Genomic DNA, 25,194 nt, shown 5'->3' with positions numbered 1-25,194 from the left:
CCCGCCACACCTACCCGGAAGTGTAGAAAGTAGTAACATGAGAGGCCACTTTAACGTTTATTAACCAGTGTCCTCACCTTTTGGCGTACGGAGGCTGAAAAAAAGTATTAACCACCTAGTCAAAATACAGCATGTAACCATGACAAAACCCCTTCCTTCCGGAGTTTTGGTGAAGTATGGAGAGAGTCAGTTTTTGATGAGACACCTATGTGAGTCTCAAAGGATGCTGCAGATGGAACTGTTTGCAGCCTGCTTGTGCTTGTGTGTGATCATCAGGCGGAGGAAATCCACAGCTCGAAGCAAAGCACGCCTAAACTTCCCCCTTCACTTTGTCTGAGGTGCTGAGTTTGAATTCGGACGCTTGGGATGATGCACTTGCATTCAGACGCTGCTGTTGCTCCTCCTCGACAGGCTGTTCGATTCAAGAGTGTAAAAGGACTCAACCGGAAACAAAACTTTTTTCTTCGTACTTTTTTTCTCTCTGAGGCAAAAGAGGAAAAAGAGACGACCCTTGGTGTCATAAACTGCATGGTTCCTTATTTTCTTCACTTACGGGTGCTGTTGGAAATGTGTCAGCTGCAGACCAACAGGGGAAAAGTAAACGCTTTCTGGAGAGGATAAGTCCGACGTCGAGTGAGTTTTTTGGCCAGTCGACACTCACATAACGGATTCTGGTCCCTGATCATGGAAGATGTGAGTAACGTTAGTCACTGCAGACCCACTGTGTAGCTTTGCTGCTTCGCCTTTTGTAAAAAAAAAAGGCCTAACTTTCAACTGTTTTTGCGAAGTAGGGGCGTAACGTTATAGTTGTGAGCTATTTTAGTGATGTGTGCATTCACGATGTGATGTTATAAACCTCGGGAGGAAAAAACTCTGCAAGGGCGCGACCGAGTTATAACAGAAAAGTTGGGGCTCGTAGGAGAGGTGGGAGTGCGAACTCGAACTGATCTTTTCGTGATCCACGCAGCCTCACATCATGACAGAAGGAAGTTAATTTGGGATTTTAGTCCAGAGTGTGTGCTGTAGTCGCCTAACCAAAGTCAACATTACGTGGCACAATGCACCTGCTCACCTGTCAATCTGTTGCATCAACTTGTTGGTGAGATTCCGTAAGAAACGCCAACAGCAGCAGAGAGAGAGAGAGATGCGAACTCCGTTAACAAATCTGCACATTTATCGTAGCGCTACACGTGGATGTTGCCATATAACCTGAAATTCACACTTTGTCTGAGTCGTTTGGGCCCTTTGGTGAATTTGGCATTATATCAATCCCCATTTAGCACTTATGGGAATTGTATTTCAGCATTGAGCACTAGGTTGGAAACACACGCCCGTAACGGTAAATTTCGACAGGAGAGGTTGGGGGAACACTAAAAGTTTGACATTTCACAAATAAAACATACTTGGTGGATTGTGCCTTTGCCGAATCCACGGCGACAGGCCAATGTGTCAGAAATAATATTAAAAAAGGCTTAATAACGTTTCCTGTTTCGATAATGGCCAAGGTAATTGGGATTTAGCTTATTTATGAACGATGCTTGGTGTGCCGTTGTCAACCGGGCTAGAGTACAGTGTTCACACTCCTCACAAGAGAGACTATTGTAATTGCATTTGCAGTTTAAGTTGTGGCCCCTGCCTAACACATTTGATCCTTAAATCATAAAATGACATGTACTGATTCAGGCTAGGATGAACTACACCTCAATGAACATTTTACATTTTGAGGAAGCCCAGTTCTTAGAAAAAGGAAGTAGAGGCATAACATATTACTACAGTAGGCACAGAACTTTTGCAGACATTTTCAAGCATGCAGTACCCCGCCCTTTGAGTGTAACATTGATCAGATTTGTATTTGGCTCTCCTTTCGGAATCCCATCATTTCAAAGCTTTCCAAATTTCCTAGAATCGCTCTCCATTCCAGACTATGTACAAGCATGAACGCTATAAACCATAAAACAGCTCCAACCTACATTTAAACAATACGCTAGAAGAACTGTATACTCTTCCTTATTCTCCCAAGCATCTCACCATAAGTGTATTGGCAAGCAGAGAGCACAAGTTACAGAGACGACTATAGCTGTGACTCGTTGAAGATGTACATTAAAGCTATAAGTTACAAATAAAGTTTCCACTGGATATCCACAGAAAACAATACACCAGTCATATTTCTAGATTATTAAGTGATTTACCAGAATTTCTCTTCAGACAGGAACAAAAGAATTATGAGGTCACTGTCATGGACGGTGAGGTCTGACTGATGACTTCCAGAGGTTTCACTTTCCATTACTGCTTGGATTTCTCAGTGGTGTGTATGTGTTTTGTGGATGGCACTGTGTCAGAATTGGAATTTAAAGTAAATGTTTGTGCAGCACTGCATTTGCTTTTCATTCGACATCAGCTGGCATCCCTCTGATCAAACAAACACTCAATGTTGTTGTAGGAATGAGATTATTGTCCAAGAGGTCCATAACCAAGCCTGCATGGGCTTGTTAAATGACACTTGTATCAGTGTTGACAGGTTATTGCAGGACTATGACGCACTCCAGTAAATATTGTACCACACTGTGACATAAATATGTCCAAAACTCTTTTTTTAAATACCTTTGTAAAACAGGAAAATGAGTCCCTGCTGCAGTGTGTAGTTCATATTAAATAAAAAGTGAAAAGAATTCAAAATGCACTTAGACTTTTATGGTTTTGAAACTGTTTTTGTTTGGATATTGTACTCCAATATATAAAGCTGAATTGAAACGGTTGCTTGGTGTTTATGTATGGAAAGTGTGTTATTGTGGCCGCCCATTACTTGGCTGGCTGCCCTCTGACAACTGTTTGGCTCTTATCTGTGTCTTCATTTTTGATTTGTCATTCTCCTCTCTATTTCACATTCTGCCTTATCTTATTTAGCTCCCCCCCCCCCCAAAAAAACCCACTTTGGCCCTTCCATGAAGATCATTTGTCTCTGCTCTGTGAGTCATTCTTCTGTCACCATCCCAATGACCTAGAGTGCATAGTGTGACGTGTCTGCCTGACCCATTCAGCAAAGAGGAAACAGACTGCCACATTATGTGTCAAGCAGAAAACAATTAACCCTCTCTCATAATCGCCCTGCTATCCAGCCTCTGCTACACAATGGATGTGTGTGTGCTCATCATCTTATTGGGGCGCCGCTGACACTTTCTGGGAAAGTGCCATTATGGAAAAGAAAGAGTCCTCAATAGTGAATGAGTGTTTGTTCTTGAATCTGTGTCCTTGTAGGGACAGAAAGTCCTCAAAAGATGAAATATGTATAAAATGTTCCCTTGGAAGACATTTTCCCCATTTCTACTTACTGCACAAGGAGTTGTTTTAGGATTAAATAGCAATAGTGCTTTTATTTCTTATGTCTTTGATAAATATTAAGCACTTTATATTCTTCATAATATCTGGACCTTTCTCTGTCCATCAGTATACTGCACACATATACAGTAGAGTTGTGGGAAGTGGGAGGACTTATTTCAGGAAGTAAAAGTTGTGTTCCGTTTTTTCTACACAGTTATTAGGTGACTGACAGTTTGAGCATTTACACAGCTTGGATGGTCATGAAATTCTGGTACATAACTGTGACTTCAGTGTGCATTTCGGCAAGAAGAATCTAACCACTGAGCTAAACTGAATTGTTATGTGCACCAATAACTAAGAGGTAAAGTTAAATATTGTGCTGTTGAATAAAACAATAACGCAGTTAAGTCTGCTGCTAAAGATTATGATTGATGAATCAAAGAACAACTGGCAGCTTAATCATTAATATATATATATGTATATGTGTGTGTGTATATATATATATATATATATATATATATATATATATATATATATATATATATATATATATATATATATATATGATAAAAGCAAGCAGCACATGCACAGAACCAACAAATATTTGGTGTTTTGTTTGAAAAAATACATTTAGGACTTTTAGCAGGTGCTTTTGTCCAAAATGACTTAAAATAGGTACGCGTGTGAAGTGAAAAAGCAGTAGATCGCTGTCGGTAGAGTAAGGATGTCAGTAGAACAAGTTTCAAGCACTCATAATTGCTATATTAGCCATTGGTGGTCGACAGCAAAGATAGCTAGGCTAAGATGCTACACTATATTAAGTACTATTTTTAAGAGTCATGATGCACAAACATACAAGTGCATAAGAGTTTTCAGCTGAAACAGTTATAATATATTAACCATTTTAGTTGAAAACGATAAGTTGAAGAAAAGAAAAGAAAACTGTATCTACATTTTATCCTGATTGACTTAGTGTTGCAGCTGTAAACACCATCATCATAAATGAATTCACTTTCAGATTGAGGGTCAATATTGAATGCAATAATCCAGTACACGTCTACTCCAGCCATGATTTGTGTGTCAGTTTCTCATTCGGTCCAAATGAAAGGATTGGCCTGTCTGCCTGCCGCTGTGCACTCACTGTGCATGAACATGTGTTCTGGGGGAGTTTCTTTGGAGGGAGGTCAGAAGGGGGGGGTTCATTTGGATACTTTAAAAACTTTGCTGTCTCTTCCTAGTTTCTCCAAATTTGCCTACTTCCGCTTTACGTCTTAGTAAACAATACTAAAAATATGGCACATGATGAGGTGGCTGAGGTGCTGGAGATCAGCTGATAGCTACACAGCTGGTGACTGTGCCAGTGATTGTGAAGCATGAACGAAACAACTTTTGCCTACTAATGCAATCATGACTTCACACTATGAGCTTTACTAGCTTGGTCAATCTCAGCCAATTTAAATGGCTGCAATTCTAAATTTCTGTTAAAATGCTTGTCCAGCTGTCACCATATGTGAGCTGAAGCGTTGTTTTGGCTGTTTTGTGGCTTGTCAATTTCTTATCATTGCACTTTCTTTGGCTGTACATGAATTGGGTGAGTCATGGTTGGGGGGGTATGGTCATGGCAGCATTATAAAAATAGACTTCGATCTGTGAAAAGACAGAGAAGCACCAGCGCTAAAATCTTGCACCTCCATCAGAGAAGGTTACTTTTTAGGCCTATAATGTGAACAAATTAACAAACTGAAATTTATCCACCAAGTTCTGCAGGTCCAGATGAGTTTAATGATTGATCTGGTCAGTTTTAGCCAGTAAATTCAGTACCATTCTGGATTTAGTTAAAAAGATACAAATGGAAAGTTTATCCAGTCTTCAAGTGAAAGGAAGCACTGAGGTGTCTTTTTAATAGCTATTTGTACAAATTTCCACGCTGGCAGGATGCCATATGACGATGATGAGTAAAATAGAGAACAGAATTTATATTTATGTCAGTGCATTTATCCTATTGTTAGGGACGTGGTCTGCAATTAACTTTTTTCACTGTTGCCACTGTGGCTCAGTCTGCCACTTTTGAAATATATGTAATCTATAATATAGGCTAAATGAAGGAATTACAGATCATTTATACACAATATTGTCGCTCGATATATTTAAACAAAATACATTATGTGCATTGTACAGTACATTCTAATCAGTCACCTCTCTCCCCGTTTTCTCTACCCTTCATTAAGCCTAAAAAGCCCCAACACAAAAGTACATCTTCACAATGGAGTCAAGCATCTTTGAATTAGACAGAGTTTAAGTCAGAAATTCAGAATTACAATGTTTTTCATTTCAGTTTTTTTTGTAACTATTGTCAGGCAGAAGTGGTAGAGCACACTGACTGGCCAGTAGTTGTGTTTAAAGCTGTTTATTCAAAGCTGATAATAGGTTAATTATACCAGCAAAGCAATATTTTGATCCAGCCCCACAGTCTTCTCCCAGCTCAAGCACTAAGGGGTTTGTGAGGGTGTGAGCTCCAGTGAGGCTTGTGGTGAGTTCAAGCTGGGCAGGTCAGTGTGAAAATCAATGAATGCCAGATGCTCCATGACCTAAAACTTCATCAGAAACACATGTCTGCTAAGGTGTGCCTCTTCCACAAAACCCTGCGCTCTCTTTTCTCTTCCTCTTGATGCAGCTTACGTGAAACATCATGTCTTTAGCATGTTATAATTTTGCATTAGCGCTGTTTTAATCTGCACAATGGTAGATGACAGTTGATCCATTTCAGTGTTCACCACAACACCGCAGATACGACTGCTAATAGATTGCACAAACGTGTGTGGGCAGATTTAGGTAAAGGTTTTGGTTAGGCTTATGCTTCTTTGCAGAGCAGACTTCCTGTGTGAGTCCAAACTTGGATCCTCTTAACCTACTATCTGATATTGCAGTGCAGAGCTCAGTAGTCAGCTGAGGCCTGAGTAATGGAAACCTCTCTGTTGCAAGCGTTTGGTCAGCGCTACTCTGTCCTGAAGTGTTCCACCTAGTCCCGTCAAGTCTTTCCATGTTCACCTATTTCAGAGGCATGCCAAAGCCACTCTGTGCCCAAGGGTGCAGTTCTTGACTGCACAGTGAGTCTGCTTTATCTTTCCTTGGCGAACATAACCTCTCACTTGATTTTAAAGTGGTTTTACAAAGTAGCTTGTTGTTAATACCCTTCTCGCTCTCAGTCTGGCGTGGCTTTTCTCTCCTGCTCGGCATTCCTTTCTTTGCAGCTGCACTGCTGTTTACCAAGTTGAGACACACTTGCAGTTACAGTGAAAGTGGAAAAACAGTTAGATGACCTCCCACCTAACGGCCCCCACCAAAAAAGATATCCTGTGGAAGTTCCTCCAACTGAAACAAAGGCTGCGGATTTTGCGGACACCTGCACTTCAGGGCAGTGTTTTACTTTCCATGAAAAATTAGAATCTGGGTGTACACAGAGCTAACTCCACAAGCTAATGCACAAGTCTATACTCATGGAGGTTAGCAGCCATAGTGCAGTCTGCTTGGATTCACAGGAGTTGAGGTAGATTAAAATAGTGATTCACTGGGGAAAGTATCAATGTAGTATTCCATTATATGATTAAAGACAAAGCTTCTGTTTGTCGCTAACGGTCAGATCATTTAGCCCTAACAACTGCATTTCCTTATGTGTATGTATGCTGACATTGCTCTGAAAGTATGTAGCATACCAGAGGAACACAACAGTCTGTACCACTTTCATTATTAAAGTACGGTTTTTCAGTTCCTTTATAGTTTGTTCCCAGATTCATCAAGCTAGTAAATGGGTTTTGTGTTGCCTAGCAGCTGCTGCTCTTTATTTTATACCCTGAGACTTCCCTTTTTGGCTGATTTGTAAACAGAAGTGATTGGTGTCACTTACCACCCATCCGTGAACAAATAGTGATGGGACATGTAGGCAGTTAATGTGCGGAGCAAAGATAAAACTAGGAACTGTCCAAAAGTGTTACAGTCTGAGGTGAGAAGAGATGTGTCAGAGGCACTGCATGTATTTCGAAATGAATAAGGTCTAATAAGATATTCGAGCTGTGGTTCTTTACAGGCCTCAGCCCAACGTCATTAGCACCAAACTATTTTTACAAAGTAAACAGAACTTGAGTTTCTCTCACTCTGGGCTTAAGATGGTCACAAAGGCACATTTCTCTCAGCCACGGTCACACAGACTTAGTAAGGATACCACCATGTCACATTATAGAGGTGGGAGTGGTTGGAAGCAGTAATTTGTAGTGGATATGTCACTAACCTCTTCTATGCAGAGATTGTCATTTTGGTTATAATTCAATTGTTAATTATAACAGTAATATTAATTATTATTATATTATTTAATATAAACATTGATGCAATCTAAGCAGTAACCAGACTTGCAGCATGTGTTTGGAGACAGGGTCAGAGCTTCGCTGAGCAGTCCTGGGATATTGTGCCACTAATTTGCCCGTCCATCACTTTGTATTCGTCAGCTGGTTAATCTGCCTAATCTTCGCAGGTCTTTAGACCACGGTGGAAGCGCACACAACAATGTGCTGAAGGAACCTTTTTGTTCCTTAAAAAGTAGATCCTAGGACTAAAAGTTGAAAAGACTTTTGGTGGAAACACGGCTATAGTGTCTGCATGATCTAGGGTCACTACTCAGTTGTTGCATAAAATTTGGTAATGATTGTTTAAAGTGGGTGTGTTTTATTACAACTAATTATACATTTATACATTTCTCATTCTAATGCTACCAAAATTTAACACAGACATTCTCTTGATGGTAGACATCAAGTATTTTAAGGCTGTTCAGACTGATCAAACACTGAGTCTTCTGTGATATTCAATATCTTGCTATAATTTGAACAAGTATGCAAAACATTTTCTTTTTTGCTCAGTGTTGGATTAAACGTCACCAAAATATTTGGCAATACACCAAAAAGCAGCAAAATGAGTTAGTGTTTTTCATAATGTTATTATGTTATTACATTTGACTGTTTGCGTTTTAACTTGAAACTTTAAAATACTCCAGTCTGGCAAATGTGATGTCATTGCCTCAGTTTGTGTGAAGGTGTGTGGAAACCAGATCTCACCAGTGGCTCAGTCCCCTTTGCAGAATACAAAGGTAGGGCCAGTCCTACTTGACAACAATGGGGGAATTCATGCATATGGTGAATTTTCAAGTGCTAATTGAGGTCATATGAAGTCAAAGATTGGATCCTGTAAAATTGTCACTCAACACTCATTGACCTCAAGGTGTAATACTGAAGTTGGCGCTTTTGCAACGATCTCCACAACAGTTTGGCTTACAGACAAAATTCTTTCATCACTTCAATCTCTTAAGTCATCTTCATCTGGTCTTCTACTCTGAAAAAAGATATAAAGGATACTAAAGGACAGTCTGTTTCCCCCAAGCTATCAGACTTTTAAACTCAAATTCATCCTCAGATCTGCTCCACTGAATAAAGTTTATTTCTGTTTACCATTTTTATAAGTGCTTCTATATTAATGTATATTGTCTGCTACATAGCAGAAGTGAGTTACACCTTAATTTCACTGCATTTTTTGCAACCTGCTTGGACCCTGATCATTACCGCTTGTATTTGTATATTTTATATTGTTAAACTTCAGAAGATTTAGCTGGTTCTTTTATGGAAAACACTTAAAACACGAGTATACTTTGTCGATACTTTGTCACACACATTGACTTTCCTGTGACACAATATGTGTCCTTTTCTCTAGTACAGGTATCCTGTGTAACAGCAGTTACCGTAGTAACAAACTGAAAGTGATTATAACAATCTGCACTCTGCTACACTGCATGTGTTTTGAGTGTGATTTCCTTCCTCTGTATCATTGTAGGGTGTGAAAGAGGACCCAGCCCAGTGTAAAGAGCCAAAGTTCCTGGGTAAGGCTGGCTGGGTGAAGAAGGCCCCTGGCAGACTGTTGGCGAGCTATAAGGACCGCTACATCCATGTGGAGAAGACAGAGATTGTGGTGTATGAAAATGAGGTACACTCCCACTTCTGCCACAAGTTCTGTCTCCCTTTTCATGCAGCACTCATTTGCACCATACTACTGTACTGGGTTATGTAACTGTTGTTATGCCATTTTCTATTCTGTTGTCATGAAATCACAAAAAGCTATGGAGAATACCTTCACAGAAATGTTCATAGTAAACAACTATCAGACTGCAGCTACAAACACAATACAGTACTCGTAGGTTGGTATTTTTGCTCTTCTTGCGTGCAGGATTTGTTGATTGGATAATAATAAAAAGTCAGCTTTATCCTTTATTTGGAATGACAGATTTGCAGATAATTTGCACCTACTTTTTGTTGCAGGACCTGCAGAACTGCTTGGAGAGGCTTGACCTAGAAAACTATGATAAATGTCATGACTTAAAGAGCCCCTTCAAGAAGAAGCACAGACTGATACTGATTCGATCGCCCAAGTCTGGAAATAAGGTGAGCAGAGGGATGAAAATAAAACTTTGTGCAAATGTAAAATGCAACATAATATGCCAAGTTAATCGATGCAGCAAGGCAGTATTTTAATATAATTAGGATGTGATTGCTCAAATACATTTGCTCCTTTACATAAGTAGACATTGTTAGACAAAGGTTATGAAATCAATAATCCTGTAATATTTTTTCAACAAATGGAGGATGAGAGCAAGCAAGACACTGGCTGACAGTGTACAGATCTAAGTCAAGCAAGTTATCTGAGGGTGTGACTTAAGGCAGATAGATAAAAAATGTGTTAGTAATAATTATTCCTGCAGAGAAACCCATTTTCATCTAGGCATCTTAGAAAAAGAAGTCTTATAGATAACTGTCAAAATGATCAGTTTTGGCGCTAAAAAAAATAGAGAAATGAATCGTGTCTTCTGAAATATGTTGAGAATCAATGAGCTCTAAGTTTAACGATAACATCAGCTGCTCTCATCTGTGGTTCCCTCAGCTGAAACTGTATGCGCAACACACTCACCAAACAGACATTTAATTTGCATTACATCATTACATGTGTCAAGTTCTCGTCCAAGTGTAAAAGCTTTGTTTCTAACTCTGTACATTAACGGGATCAATTCTTTAGTTTGCATTGAGGCTATTAATATCTTTCCACCGTGTAACAAAGCAAAGGAGCAACTGCAAATGTAGGGAAGCTTCAGTGGCATGAAGGAAGTAAAACTGAAGAGGAAACACATGTAACGTGAAATGATAAAAGCTCAACCAAAACATGTATTCTACTGTGTTTGTTCTTCCCTGCAGTATGAGATCACACCAAGATTTAGTTAAAGAGCAACTTTAAACGCCTTCTTCGCAAATTCAAAACCTGCATAGGAACCCTGGCACACAGCACCGCTGCAGACACTCATCAACTCTGTCAACTACTAGCTTTAAAGGAATCAATCAAGGAATCAAATTCATTTATTTGTCACGGTCCCTTCATGCTACACACACAAAGAACATATATACAAATATTCACATGTAGAAAAAAATGAAATAATGAAAAGTAAATTAAACGAGTTATTTATATATATATCTATAGAACCGACCCCACTCTACTTATATCTGATTCGGTGGTCTGGTCATATAATAAATGTACTGACACAATAGACCAAAACATGCTTGTTGCTGCTAGATTTCTTTGTCAATTTTGCATTTGTTGGGATTAGTCATTTTCAATGATTTACCATCACCTTCTAGACCTTGGTTAGTTATCTGTGTGGGTGTGTTAGTATAACCTAATTGTCAAACTGAATGGTAGCAGCATGTTTCTCTCAAAAAGAAATATTGTGCTTTTAGTGGTTAACTCACCATGCTTTGATTTCTCTGTTGTTCTCTCTTTCTCTGTCACCTGGTTGCAAGTGAAGCAAAGGGTGGGGACTGGGGAAACCATTGCAAACCTCCTATGGCCTAACCAGATTTACATTAAAAACATGGGAGAAGTGAAGTTCCTTGCAGTTATGAGCTTCCTCTTTGTGGCAGTCTGGAAAGCCCACATGATGAGCAGGATTTCTCTGCAGGCCTTTTCTCTAAAACTCGTTGAATACACACCGGAAAACGACACCAAAAGTATTCCTCAAAATGCAAAATACACAATGTGGAAAATCTTTCAATTATGATTTGGTTTGTCTGTAAGAGTATTCATAATAAAACCTGATTGATCTGCTTGATCTTAGTCAGTTAGATGCAGACACCCACATTCTTCTACATCTTAGTTACGTGCTACGGTGGAGCTGCTGTGATGAGTGGGCTCAGGGGCGGGGTGGGATATTCCATATATCCACTGCTATGGTCACCAGCTGCAATTAGCAGTGGTCCATGTGCAAAAACATTTTAGATTTACCAGGATCACTCCTCTATTCATCGTCATTATGTGTCACAAAAAAGTTGTTGTGAAAGAAGTGTTGGCAAATATCAGGCAGCTGCCACTTTCACACTATGGCCTAACAACTTAAAAGGTGTTAATGTGTTAATTGTTTAAAGTTGAATTTATAAGCAATGAAATAATAATGTAGCTTTTGAAGGCCAATGTTAAACGATAGCAAACGTTAAATAGACATTGCTGTCTGACAAACATTTTTGAGTAAGTTCACTGACTTTATGTCTCTTCTCTATTTGTGCAACTTTTTGACTAGGGATGAACCATTATCACATAATTGTCACATGGCCTCAGTGGTTATTGTACAGCAAAAAGATCTGTAGGATCACCATAAAGGATGTGTGGTATTTTAAAAGTAAATTTATGTCTTAGAACACTCATCTGCTATGCATCAGTGTTTCTCACGAAATAGACTTTGGAAAGTGTATGTGTAATGTGCAATGTGCCCGCAATGTTCAGTATGTAGTATATTTAAATCAGGCTGTGGGCTGTTGAGTTGTTGTCACTTCCTCGCTGAGATTAGCCTTAATATTTGTGCATTGGCTCTAATAAACTGAGAGAACAGTAATTATTATATTATAATAAATTATTTATCACAGGTAGGTTTAATCAGAACCAATGCTGTGTTACACGCTCACATAAAACCTGGGGAAACCTGCCACAGGCTTACCTGTTTGCATCTCTACTAGAACAGCTGAAAGTTCACCTGACATTTCAGTACCCAGATTGAACCTGACAGGCTGAAGTCTGAGCTCCAGGTACAAGCCACAGACCTCTCTAACCTTTCCACTACTGCTGCTCCCACTCACTGTTGCAGTACCTAGTTTCCATTTGCTAAATAAATTAACTTATGATATACTCAATGTACCCTGTGTTCAGATTAAGAGTTAATACTTTTGTGTTAAGGTTGAAATTAACAAAATATTTCTATACTTTCCAGTATGGATAACCCCACACACGAGTGGCAAGTATCAGAAGTTGACCTTGAACATTCTTTGGCCTGTTTACTAATTCTGTGATTATATACTGTATGTCCTGGACTAAATTGCAAAAAACTTTGGGGGTGCGGTTGTTGCTAGGACGACATTTAGGCCTACCCGTATTATTTACAGTATTCTCCTCTCTAGCATGAACTTTACAACTGGCTGTGCCTAACCAATCACTCCTAATGCCCAACAGCCAAACAGAGGCAGAGTAGGGCGGGTCTTTTTTCAAGTCAGTGACTTTAGCAACTTCTTTTCACAGTTTCTATTCGGCCAAATTTTCTGTTCTGTCTCTGTGAACATGACAAAAGAGGAGGGAAGACTAAATCATGCCTGCATGTGTGCTGACTCAGCAGGGAAGATATATGAGAAAAGTTGATCTACAGGAGAAACATGTGAAAGCAGCACAGAATGCCTGAGAGCTGCACTGCATGAGATTCTGTAATACTTGAATTGTCACCTGCCACCTGAATTTTGTGTTTCCCTATACATAAATAAAAACATTTATTTAAATTGATTTAGGAAAGGCAGAACAGGAAATGTCATCAGAATGCAGGAAATCAAGTTTTTAATGCTCAAAGATTTCTATTAAATACTGTTAAATTATCATCACATCTTGATCTTGTGACAGCAGTATGGTGTATCGCCACATCTTGTGTAGTGTATCATCACACCCCAGATCTGCGCTCTTATGTCCCCACTACTTTTCAACACAAAGTGACGCCCTTGCGTGTCGGTATCTTTCTCTTGTTGCAGTAGACAAATGCACGTTATCTATACAAGATGTAAGCTTAAAACAGACCCCTCTTACGCTGTCTCTGCATTTCTCTGCTTGCATATCCTTCTCACCATTTTTACCCCTGACTAGTTTGCATGCCTGTTACTGTGAGAATCATTAAAGTTCCACTAATTGAAATTTGGAATTAAATCAAATGACAAACCCACATAGATTTTTCCACCCAATTCTGAAGAAACTTTCATCATTGTCTTGATTTTCTGACCCTTAAATTCTCTCATAAAGCTTGTTTCGAGCAGCAGCAGCAGCAGGCAGCGCATTTCAGAAAAAAATCTGTAAAAAGCCACTGTACACTACCTGCTCACCAGCAGACAAACACAGAGGCTAGTTAGCAAATACAGTGGAGCATTAAGCAGCCAAAGAGCCAGATATTTTCCTCAGGAGGTGGTGGAGACCAAAAACAGAGCTAAAAGAGAGAGAATAGGGGACATAAACATTACAAATAAATTAAAGTCATTAAAAAATAATGAATTATTGCTTTGTGTCTGCTGACATGTTAACAGGCAACTGTTTGCTGACTTGTCAAATCAACTTTATGAGGTCATAATATGGCATTGTTGTGTTAATAGCTTGTTCCATAGCTTGTGTGAGTGTGTGTGTGTGAAGGAGACAGAGAAAGAGGTATACATACTATTTCACAAACACACAGTATTGCTCACTTGTGCATGTGTGTCACATTTTCCACCAGCCTGTATGCAGTGACCAGTCTGAGGAGTGAGTCAGACACCAGTGGGCACAGATGTAACTCTGCCTGCAGCATTTGATGTCTTCCCAGACTTGAGCTCTGTCTGAACATACTGCTGTGAACCATTGATTTGTAAAACTACCTATTTCAGCCGGCTCTCTAGAACCTGTAATGGGGTTTTGATGATAGTAGCGTACTTCAATGGTTAGATGACGATCAAAAAGATTCCAATAAATTATCTGGTAAAAAAAAAGAATAAAAGGGTCCATGTAGAATTTTTGCCTTCTAATAGCACTACACAGCATTCTTTTTATGAGAGGGCCGCTCATAGTAGGGAAGAACAGTGACTAATGGCTAGTAAACATCCATCTAAACAATTCAGGTTTCAAACTTTTGCAATAAATTGCCTTTGCACATTTTTATAAGCAAGGAAATGCATCAAGGATACACAGATACATTTTTCTAAACACTGAGTGTAAACAGTTTATCAGAAAACTCCAGGGCACCTTAATAATGAACTGTTAAATTTGGTTTCAGATAACGTGTAAGTGGCCAGCCTAAGGCCCACCTGTGCAATCCCCATGCTGTCTGATCAGCATCTTGATATGCCACACCTGTGAGGTGGATGGATTATCTCAACAAAGGAGAAGTGCTCACTAACACAGATTTTGACGGATTTGTGAACCATATTTGAGAAAAATAGGCCATTTATGTACATAGAGAAAGTCTTTGAGTTCAGCTCATGATGAATGGGGGCAAAAACAAAAGTGATGCTGTGATGATGTTATTTTGTTCTGTGTCTAATTGCGACTACATATTACTTTTAATGGCAACCTTATAAAAGGCTAAACCGAGTGTTTTGGTATCTATTGCCTTTGTTATTTTCTGAATAAAGTGAAGTGTTGAAGTGTTGATACAAATGATTGTTTTGCGAGTTGAGCCACCATTTTTAATAAAGGGAAGTAAAATAAAAAGGGAAATTTTGATAAGAATGATTGTTTTGCAAGTTGAGATACCATCATTCAGCATTTTAAAACAATCGCCCATTTGGTAAACTCTGATTTCCTGTATCTGTTGGTAGTTTGTACTCTATTGTGATTGTTCAGTATGAAAAAAGTGAGTGGGTCTGACCAGGATGTGAAGAGCTACTTGGCTGTCTCTTGGTTTCTCCGGGGTAACCCTCTCCAGCTCTGGCTCTGCACGGCTGAATGATGCCAAAACGACAAAAAACATTTTCTTAAAGGCACGGAACAACAGTAGCCTATGTCTCACAACCGGCGACCTGTGGCTGCTTTTCCACAGTTAGGATACTTTAAGTTATACTTACTATAGTTAAAATACTTAGTTGGAAGAGGAAATTAGTAATACTATATACATTATGGGGTAAAAGGTTCTTATGTAAAAATAAATGGAAGGCTTTTCTGAAATAAAGGGTCTGAATATGTTTGTAAATGTAACTTATTGAGCTAAACAAAAATCCCAATACTGGATTTTGAAATAAATTTAAGAAAGATATATATTTCACACTGGAAGTGCCTTGATTTTAACTGTAACAGCATATTGAAAAGCTTTAGGAAGTGAACTGTTTAATCATGACAACTGTCTCTGGCAAATTTACTCAGCTGTAGCTACTTAACAATAATAATTAAGCTAATAAGTTGCTAAGTTCAGTTACGTTAAACAGATTGCTCAGTAGCCATTATGCGTCAATGTCAAACAATTAAATCTTCTAAGCAAGTAGCATCATGGTTTGAAGCAAACAGTATTACCTGAAAAGCTCTCCATCCTTGTCCAGTCAGTCAGTCAGTGTAAAAGCTAACATTAACGTTAACTACAGAGTAAAGCTATCAGCAGTAGTGTGGGGGTTGTCAGTCTATTTTAACTGAAATCATAGATCAATTTGTTGTAAACAAAGACAAATTAATTTACTATTGGCAACATATAAACTTACCAGCCACAGTATCTGTTGTGGTATCCTCGACACCTGAACCAGGAGTAGCAGTAGAGTCATCTCCAGCTGCTGTGTGGGACAATTATAATGCAGTCATAAGTAAAACATGGATGATGTGCAAAGTAAGAGATTTAAGTATTCTAATGTAAGACAAACAGTTCTGAAAAGTGACCAGACTGTATAATAAAACCCACCCACTGTTTGTTTTACGGCTAATCAACAAGCTTGTTTTGAACATGTAGTTATGACATGAGTTATTTCTTTGCTTTGTGTGACTGACAGGTCCATGATGTGAAGCTTCAAGCTCCGACGGTGGAGGAGAAGGAGGCTTGGATTAAAGCATTGAGTGATGGCATCAATCGAGCAAAGAACAAAATCTTTGATGAGGTAAACACCGGTGTAATCCCCACACAGGATCATGTGTGCCTCTTAATGTCAGTCAGTGGCAGTCTGTTTATACACATTTAAAGCGTGATAAATGTTTTCACAGGTGAAGGTTGATGAAAGCAGCAACTTGGAGCATGTTACTCGAACAAGGCCTAAAGCGAACCGTAACCGGCGGCCACCGACCAGGATACACATGAAAGAGGTGTGTGTGTGTTTGAATGTGAGAAGCTCTATCTGTAAGTTGCTCTGGATAAGAGTGTCTGCTAAACTAAACCAAATAGTTTCTGTTGATGATTTCATGCTGGATTGGTGCGTTTAGAGCTCACATTCTTTTGGTTAAGGATTTCAGAACTCAGCTAGCTGAATGGAATTAGTATTGTAATACCAGTTGCTCTTATGTACACTAAGACTATGTAATATACCAAATTATTATTGTTCCTAAATGTATATATAAAGGATATTTTGCAATATTTTAGTAAAATGTTTTTCTCTCCTGATCTGCTTTCATTTGCTGTTAATACTGTTTGTGATTAATACAAACTGTACACTGTCACTAGTTAATTGCAATCGCGTCTACTTTGCTGTTTTTTGATCGCTGTTGTCAAAAGTCAACACATTCATTCTATTCCCTTTCTGGTGGTTGGTAATGTGAAATGTCTGTGGAGGAAGTGCTGAGTTTCATTGGAAGTAGCTTACCAGTAAATGGGGAAAACCCGTCAGAGTAGAAGTTTGCAATTCATTTGAAAACAGTATGTAAGTATAAAAAGAGAAACTCAGACCAGCAGAGTGGTGAGTATGAACTTTATTAGCAACTAGCCCTTATGTTCGTATACCAGCTTTTATTTGAAACATGATAGAAGAAGGGTCCATTAGCTTTGAAACCGATTAAAAGTCTGCATAACTTACCTTTTTTTGCTGTCTAGGTAGCCGTTGTGTCGTCTGATGGTATCCTTCGTTTGGATCTTGACCTTGAGGATGCTGTAATGCCTAATGGGACCAATCATGCCAGTGTTGATGGCACTGAGACCCCCAAAGAGGCCGTCAAAGTCCCAAAGCCACCGTCCAATGCCAGCGAAGCTACAGAGAAACAATCAAGTGTTGAGTGGGAGGCTCAGGCTGAGCCAGAGGTCAGTCCCCAGAAAAAGGTCATCAAACCTCCCATGCCCCCTACTAAAGAGGCTAAACCCAGTTCAACACCTGAAGATGAACCTGATAATGATGATGGCACAGAGAAAAAGGTCTGTATAATGCTGCTTAACAATTTTATACAACGCAGAAATATTTGTTTTGTCTTTCTGTTTGGATGACATGGCCTATAAAATATGAATTTGTTTAAGGTCGTGAAGCCACCTATGCCTCCATCTAAAGAAGCCAAACCCTGTGTTTCACCTGGTGAAGAAGCTACAGAGGAGGCCAAAGCTGAGATGTCTCAAAAGAGTCCTGATACCAGTAAAAAGACAGTTCCACCACCTACCCCTCCTAACAAACCCAGCTCCAGCAGCTCAGTGAGCAACCTTGTAGATGCCTCACAGTCCAGGCCAAACTCTTACCCTCCTACCCCTCCATGCAAAGAGAAGAAACCCGGCCAGCCTGTTGTGGAGACGGACCCAGAGGTTCAAGGCACAACTGATGAGAATAAGGAGAAGGGTGAAAACAATAAGAAGGAGGTGACAGGAACAGCTGTGGAAACAGAGGAGGCAGACCAGTCGATATCTGAAGAAGCTGTACCTAGTGTCAGAGAATCTGAGGGTCCCAGCGCAGAAGGACAAGCTGTTCAGTCCGACACTCAACACACAGAAGATAACACCAATATAACGCAGCCAAACAAGAGACAGCACCCTGCTGCGTTGTTGCATACAGGCACAGATACCTCAGCAAGTTCTCAAGCAGAAGAGGCACTATCCAAGAGTGAAGTCCCCACAGTAGTTGTCTCTTTGAATGACCCGGCCACTGACAGCCTCAGCCTCAGTCCACTGCTCTGTCACTTGCCCGGGGAGAAAAAAAAAAAGGCAGAGGAGAAATCTGTCGACAGCGGTCAGCACTCAGACGATGACAGCGAAGGCTCTGTCACTGAAGACGCACTGGCGGCTTCCACAGCTGCGCTGAGAGGAAGCAACACTGCTCTGGAAGCGTTGGACACCAGCGAGGATGACATTCAGGTCTCTGTTCCTTTAAGGCCGACACCCGCTGCAACCAAGCCTCAGGTTAGATCAAAGGTCTTTGCCGGTCAGTGTTCAGGGCCCACTCCTCCTCTCAAACCCACAACCAAGGTCAGGTCATCCTCCATTGGAGATCTGCTGTCTGACTCTTCAGTCTGTATTCACGTGAGTAAGCATACCAGAGCTGTGACTGGAAGGGACAGTGCTCCTAGCGATGATGTCATGAAACTTGAAGCTGAAGTGGCTCTGGAGATGGAAAAGACAAGTGAGCTCCTGAGCAGAGTGTCCCAGGCCCAGAGGGGAAGTGACAGGGAGGGCATGCCAGAGGATCTGCTGGCCAAGGCTATGGAGAAGCTGAAGAAGGCAGATCATGTCCTCAGGGAGATAAAGAAACTTAAACTTGCAAAGAACTCGAGCAACAGGAAGAGCTGGTGAATGTCACTCATAGCAGATTGACTTGGAATGACCAGTCGCTAAACCTCTCTCCTGAACAGTGATTGTCCAGTCATAGCTTAGCAACAGCTGACCTGTCAAGATTTGGTATTTCTCCACATATAGTACAGTTTGCATGAGGCTGAAGTAAATGTGACATTCGGTATACAAAGAGTTTGTAAACCACATACATATATTGGCGTCTTTTTTTGTTGTTACCAAAACCAGAAATCCAGAAAGAGCACACACGTGTAAGCAAAGGATCAAGCTGTGTGTTTTCTGCTCTTACGTATGTTCCACTTGTTAGCCCCAGCTAACTAGCGTACTACCTGCAGTAGTTTGTACCACAGTAGCTTGTATGGTTAGAGGCTACAAAGAACCATTCACCACTAGCACATCCAGCATGTAATATTTCCAAACTGTGTCCTGGATGCTATCAGAGTTTAGGCTAACGTTAGCGGCTCTGTCCTGCTCTTCATTGGAAATGGTAAAGTTTACACTCCAGCAACCCCCACCAACGTTACCCAGAGACAGTGTTCTGTTTGCCAAATACATCCTTTAAGCTTAAAGATTCTTACAGCTTAATCCGAGAGAGTGTTTTCGATGAAATCATGGACCTAAAATTAGCCTGTTAAGCTAATAAATTGTTGACAATTCAGAGGGTAAATTGACAGTATACGGCTAAAAATAAGAAGCTACTTTTGTCTTCCTCTGTCTGAAAGCAAAACCCCACTGGTTCAAAAATGACTAAGAATTCCAAATGATAAAATCAATACAGGTATCACTGCAAACTGCGTAAGTGCTGAGTGAGAATAGGAAGTCTGACAGGCGCTGAAACGTTAGGTAAGGGAGTCAGGTTTTAGCAAACGGTCAATTATTGGACTTTTGGCAAAATGACAGAAGTCTCAAATTTTGGAGTTAGTTGTGCAGCACATGCAGCTGGTCACTTATAATTAACAAGTGCAATTATTTCTAGTTTAACTTTCTCTGCAGCTGAAAGTAATGCTTAATGTTCTAATGTGCATTGTTTATTTTTTTGTTATATATGAAATATTGGACATTTTCAAGACTAATTACTTGAAAGTGACTTTCAGAATTAATAATATAATGACAAAGCAGTACTGTCAATATAAAGAACATACACAAAACTAACAAGTGTTAATACCAAATTACACAGTTGTTTTAATAGTTTATTTTGTGGATTTAAGAGGTTTTTGCTCCTATTTTCATATTTTCGATAACATATTCTTCTAGCAGTTTACATGAGGGACATACTTTATTATTATTTTACTACAGCATATGGTGTTTATTGTTGAAGAGGAAAGATGCACCAACATAGCTCAGGAGTTTTCTGAAATTAATGTTTTCAGACTAATTATGTGATTAAAGTGAAATGAACAACTGCTTCTCTACATAGACTGATTACAGTTTTGTTATTAATAATTAGTTTTTCATACTGATATTGTACATAGCACAGAACAAAGAGCGTGTAGCAGCCCTTTTGGCTATCCCTAACCTCTGTTACAATTCAATTTTACATTATTTTTTTAGAGGGATATGTGTTTGTCTGTTTCTCACAATCTGAATCATGAATTTCCCCTATTCTTTGTGCAATGCTTTGTTAAAATATGTGATGGTAGTTTTTAAGACAATTTCAAATATGCCATGCCATTTAGAGTATGTAAGTATATTTTTAACATTAGATATACTTTTGTGCTCTTTGGTAAGATTTGCTATTGCCCAAATAAACAAAGGGAAATGATCTGTCTAAGTTTGTGTCTTTAATGCGGCCCCTAAAAGGCAGTTCAAAGATTGAAATAATTGGTACATCCATTCTAATTGAATTTGTGTTATTCTCTGGTATTGGTTCTCAGTGGGGGGTGGTATTAGGGTTTGTCTTTTTGAAAGATGTTTTTTAAAACCTGATTTTAATCTGCCTACTTACATCTTCTTTACTTATTTTAGTGCTGAAACAATAAGCTAAAGCAAAAATTGCAAACATTTGATGGCATTCCATGTTTATTTCTTATTTCTTGTTTTATTTTTAATTTAATTTAATTTAATTTAATTACTACTTTTGGATTTTAGACTATTGGTTGGACAAAATAAGCAACCTGAAACCCCTTTGAATAATTCAAAATTGTGAGAAGCATTTTGAGTTCTTTATTATGATAAAGTATAAGTAGGCTCCTTCCAACACTGCTCATAAAAATATATTTATACAAATACAAATACATTCATTTAAAAATAAGAATCAGTTAAAATCTTATTAGAATCTAAGACACAAGGCAGAAGGAGAACATCTTGTAAACACTAGCAAAATAAATATATATATATATATACAGTATATACAGATCCCTATTATTCCCTTCCCACCCTCCACCCAAATATAGAGCATCTCTAAGTCACCAGCAGAGGTCCTCATCATCCACTGTGAAGGTTCTGAGACTGGCATTTAAACACTGCTAAAAACAAAATAAAAACAACAGGGACAGTAATAATAATAGTCAAAGTATATATATATAGTGTAAATTAAATATACATTCCTCTATTGTAACATCTGGTGTTATTCACTAACACCAGCTAGTAAAATATATATACTGTATATATATATATATATATATAAATTATGGATTGTACTTTAATGATGATTGTCAACCTTATTGGACACCTACAAATACATACACAGAACGATCCATGCAGAATTTGTTCTATGCATTTAATCTGTCCTATTTGGAGCATGGGCAGCGCCCGGGAGCAGTAGGGATTCAGGGCCTTGCTCAAGGGCAGTGATCCGTGCTGGACTCCAACCAGCGACCCTCAGGTTACCAAGCCAAGTCCCCATGGACTGAGCATCATTGTTTTTTCGTTTTGGTCTAAAACGTGAAAGAGTAGCATGGTGACTCAAAAAGGAAGTTTCAACTTTAAAAGTTGACTATAAAACTATTTATTTTATTTTGAAGGTCGTGAACGGAAGTCGTTATTTAGTTTTATTCTGTGTGGCTTGACAGACATAAATGTTTAACATAGTGCCCATCGTCCATTCATCTGCTGAAAAATACACAGCAGTAGAATGAGAGAGGTGAAAGCGAAGAGTCAGAGGCGCCTTTAAAACACCGCAAAGATGGAGGACGGCCTGGTGTCGGAGGATGATATCTGTAAGTAACGTTCCAGCATCGATTTTCAGTCAGCTGCGTGCTCCATGGGAGCGACCTGTCATCTGTCAGCGGCAGGATGTCCGTGTTGACCACGGAGGGAGGAACGTTATCGACTTATTCAGCCCAGCAGTCTGGCTGGGAGCTGTGTTTCAGGACTGTGTTTCAGGACTGTTCACACAACATGCGTTCTGATTTGAATAGGACGGTGGACTACAGAAACGTTACTGTTATATGCTGTAGCCTACCCACAATATTTGTTTTCTGTGACCTAAATGAAAATACTGTCCTGACTAATTTGTTCCTCGTGAAGATTCTGGGGAAAGATCGTCACAAGTAACTTATTATTTCCCCATTTTAGCACATTCACCGATGTTTAACCTCACCTCCATGTGGCATAGACAGAGATGAATGATGTCTGAACACACCGTGGAAGGACTTTGGGAAATTGGGACATTGGGGTTGTAGTGTTAACTTCCTATTACCAAGTCCATGTCCAGCATGCAGTGGCTTAACTTACACAACTGTATTATGCTGTTTGTATTATCTACTATATACCAAAGTTCAGTGCTCCTCAACACTACAGCCTGAAGACTATAGACCTAGAGATTTAAGGCTCAAGTTTTAGAGGACAGTAAAAATCCACTTCTGTAACCCTCATTGTCTTATTCCTGACAGTGCTGTGGTCAGAAAAGGAGTTCCATGATGCTGCAAAGAGGAACGACACAGAGAAAATGCAGGAGCTGATCAAAAAGGGGGTGGACGTCAAGGCCAGAAATAAAGTAAGTCTGCTGAAAGACACTGCTTTCTTTTTTGTCAATCACAGGTGAAACTAAAACTAACACTTTCATTCAAATAAACAATGCTAGGTACACCTTTAGGGTTTGCTGTCATTTATATAATTAATCACGCCTATGCTTTTGTCTGCTTTAAATAAGGTACATTGTCTCAAAAGTGAGCTAGTTAGATTCAGTGCAATTTCCAATATTTATACTGAATGACTCCAGTATTCAGTCTAACATAGGGTTAAAATGTACCAGCTCCTTCGTGAGGAGAGGATTTTCAGGAACTAGTGAATTTCAGTAAAAGGTTCTTTCTATAGCTTGTGTGAATTTTAGTCACTAGTTTTATATGTACATGGATTTTTTTAAAGCCCTGTAGCACATTATGATTGTCATATTTGTAACATTAGTTTGCTCATGCGTGCATTAAAAAGGCTTATCGGTTTGGTTTTAATAGGCAAATATATTACTAATGCTAAAGGAAGAGGCCTAATTCCTTAATGTGTTGTGTAAAACAATAGGTTTGAAATCTGTCTCATTACTGAGGCAACAAGGATAAATTTGAGAAAATTAAACAAAACATTAATTACATATTAACAGTAATTTTTTAACTCCAAATCTCCGGCTCACAGACACAGAATACTGTTTGCAGACTTCCTTTATTTTGGGTATTACACAGACCACAGACCATGTTACACATGCTGCGCAAACACATTTGGCAGCAGACAAAAAAGCAAGTGAAGCATGTTAATGTACATTTTGATAGAAGCGATTCTGACTACTATTTGTCACATAACCTCAGGATGGAGAGAACGACATTAGTGAACTCACCTTGAAGTTGAACTCAGTGAGTTTTATAGAGATATCAGGACATGTCTCCAGTTAACCATCTTTTTCACGGCTGATATTTTAACATATTCTTGTATCATTTGCACATTTAATAGTTCCGGTCCCTGTCACTGTGCCTATACATTCACTGACATGGCTTACTGAGACACTTAATGGAACCAAGCCATCAGTAATGTAATTAGTTACATCTGTGATCTTACTGTTAACTACTGATAATAGGCACAGGCGATTATCACTGCTCATTTCTGAATAGTCAGTATTGGGGGCCGTGCACGCACAGTGATGGATCTCTTTGTTTGTCTCTGTGCAGATAGACCGGAAAGCTCTGCACTGGGCAGCAGGAGCTGGGAATGAACAGGCTCTGCGTCTGCTACTAGACCATGACACCGAAATTGATGAGCGGGACACTGTATGTAAATGTATTGAGATCCTAATGTCAATTTACTACGGAGTTCATTTATTTTCAAACATGAAAATAATACTTCAATATGACTGAGTAGTGAAAAGGTGATTCCACCCTTAGCCAGTTCACAAAAGATTTTATATTTTCTGTACAAACAGCTGACATCTTTGACGTCAGAAACATCAGGGACAAAGTCAAAGCATACATCAAAACATATACCTAACATGTAATTATTAAAGCCCGTGTGTGTGAGATCTAATAAGGTCTGACTTTGGCAACATGTTGTGTTAGTTTCCCATCCATTCCCCCCGAGCTATCACGCGGACACCAGATTGAATGGCTGAAAGAAGTTTTTGAAAAAAGAAAGGAAAAAGCTTACCCAAATATCAAGATACATTTATTAATGAATCCTGTTTTGCCATCTATCAAATATAAAATGTATCACTGACTTCTATATTAATCCTAGTGTATTTGATCATATATGGAATACATTATAGATTATAGATATTTTTTTTAGGAAGGGCTGCAATATCACTAGAGCATGGAAATGTGGGACAGAAGTGTCTCTTTTCCCTTTTTAAACAGAGCGGATGCAGTGAGACAGCCCCTGAGCCTGCTGCCACATCCAGATGTTACATTTAGACAGAGTGGATGCAGTGAGACAGCCCCTGAGCCTGCTCCACATCCAGATGTTACATTTAGACAGAGTGGATGCAGTGAGACAGCCCCTGAGCCTGCTCCACATCCAGATATTACATTTAGACAGAGTGGATGCAGTGAGACAGCCCCTGAGCCTGCTGCCACATCCAGATGTTACATTTAGATAGAGTGGATGCAGTGAGACAGCCCCTGAGCCTGCTGCCACATCCAGATGTTACATTTAGATAGAGTGGATGC

General features: G+C 39.3%; 2 protein-coding genes across 5 annotated transcripts in view; both read left to right on the top strand.

Moving 5' to 3' along the window:
• Positions 1-258: 258 nt before the first annotated feature.
• plekho2 (pleckstrin homology domain containing, family O member 2) lies at positions 259-20,870 on the top strand. Its single transcript, XM_046032726.1, has 7 exons — positions 259-693; positions 9,190-9,339; positions 9,672-9,794; positions 16,413-16,517; positions 16,621-16,719; positions 17,441-17,755; positions 17,855-20,870. Exons 1-7 carry the CDS (start codon positions 685-687, stop codon positions 19,109-19,111), a joined length of 2,058 nt encoding a protein of 685 aa, XP_045888682.1. The 5' UTR covers positions 259-684; the 3' UTR covers positions 19,112-20,870.
• A 1,257-nt stretch (positions 20,871-22,127) lies between these two features.
• ankdd1a (ankyrin repeat and death domain containing 1A) overlaps positions 22,128-25,194 on the top strand; it is a 43,453-nt gene continuing 40,386 nt past the window's right edge. The window contains exons 1-3 of one of the 4 annotated variants that reach the window (XM_046033533.1): positions 22,128-22,266; positions 22,942-23,045; positions 24,205-24,303. In XM_046033533.1, coding sequence (XP_045889489.1) covers positions 22,233-22,266; positions 22,942-23,045; positions 24,205-24,303 — 237 coding nt within the window. In that variant the 5' untranslated portion in view covers positions 22,128-22,232. The remainder of the gene's footprint in view (positions 22,267-22,941; positions 23,046-24,204; positions 24,304-25,194) is intronic. The other 3 variants (XM_046033534.1, XM_046033536.1, XM_046033535.1) reach the window with 3 other exon arrangements.

The sequence above is a fragment of the Micropterus dolomieu genome, linkage group LG20 (genome assembly GCF_021292245.1).
Source record: "Micropterus dolomieu isolate WLL.071019.BEF.003 ecotype Adirondacks linkage group LG20, ASM2129224v1, whole genome shotgun sequence".
Taxonomy (NCBI): Eukaryota; Metazoa; Chordata; class Actinopteri; order Centrarchiformes; family Centrarchidae; genus Micropterus; species Micropterus dolomieu.
The sequence above is the reverse complement of the archived record's forward strand: the minus strand, read 5'-3'. Positions and strand labels throughout refer to the sequence as shown.

Excerpts from the sequence above, each read along its gene's own strand:
- plekho2 (XM_046032726.1), top strand. Across the intron at positions 9,795-16,412 it reads CGCCCAAGTCTGGAAATAAG|GTCCATGATGTGAAGCTTCA; the intron begins GTGAGCAGAGGG and ends TGTGACTGACAG. Across the intron at positions 17,756-17,854 it reads ATGATGGCACAGAGAAAAAG|GTCGTGAAGCCACCTATGCC; the intron begins GTCTGTATAATG and ends AATTTGTTTAAG.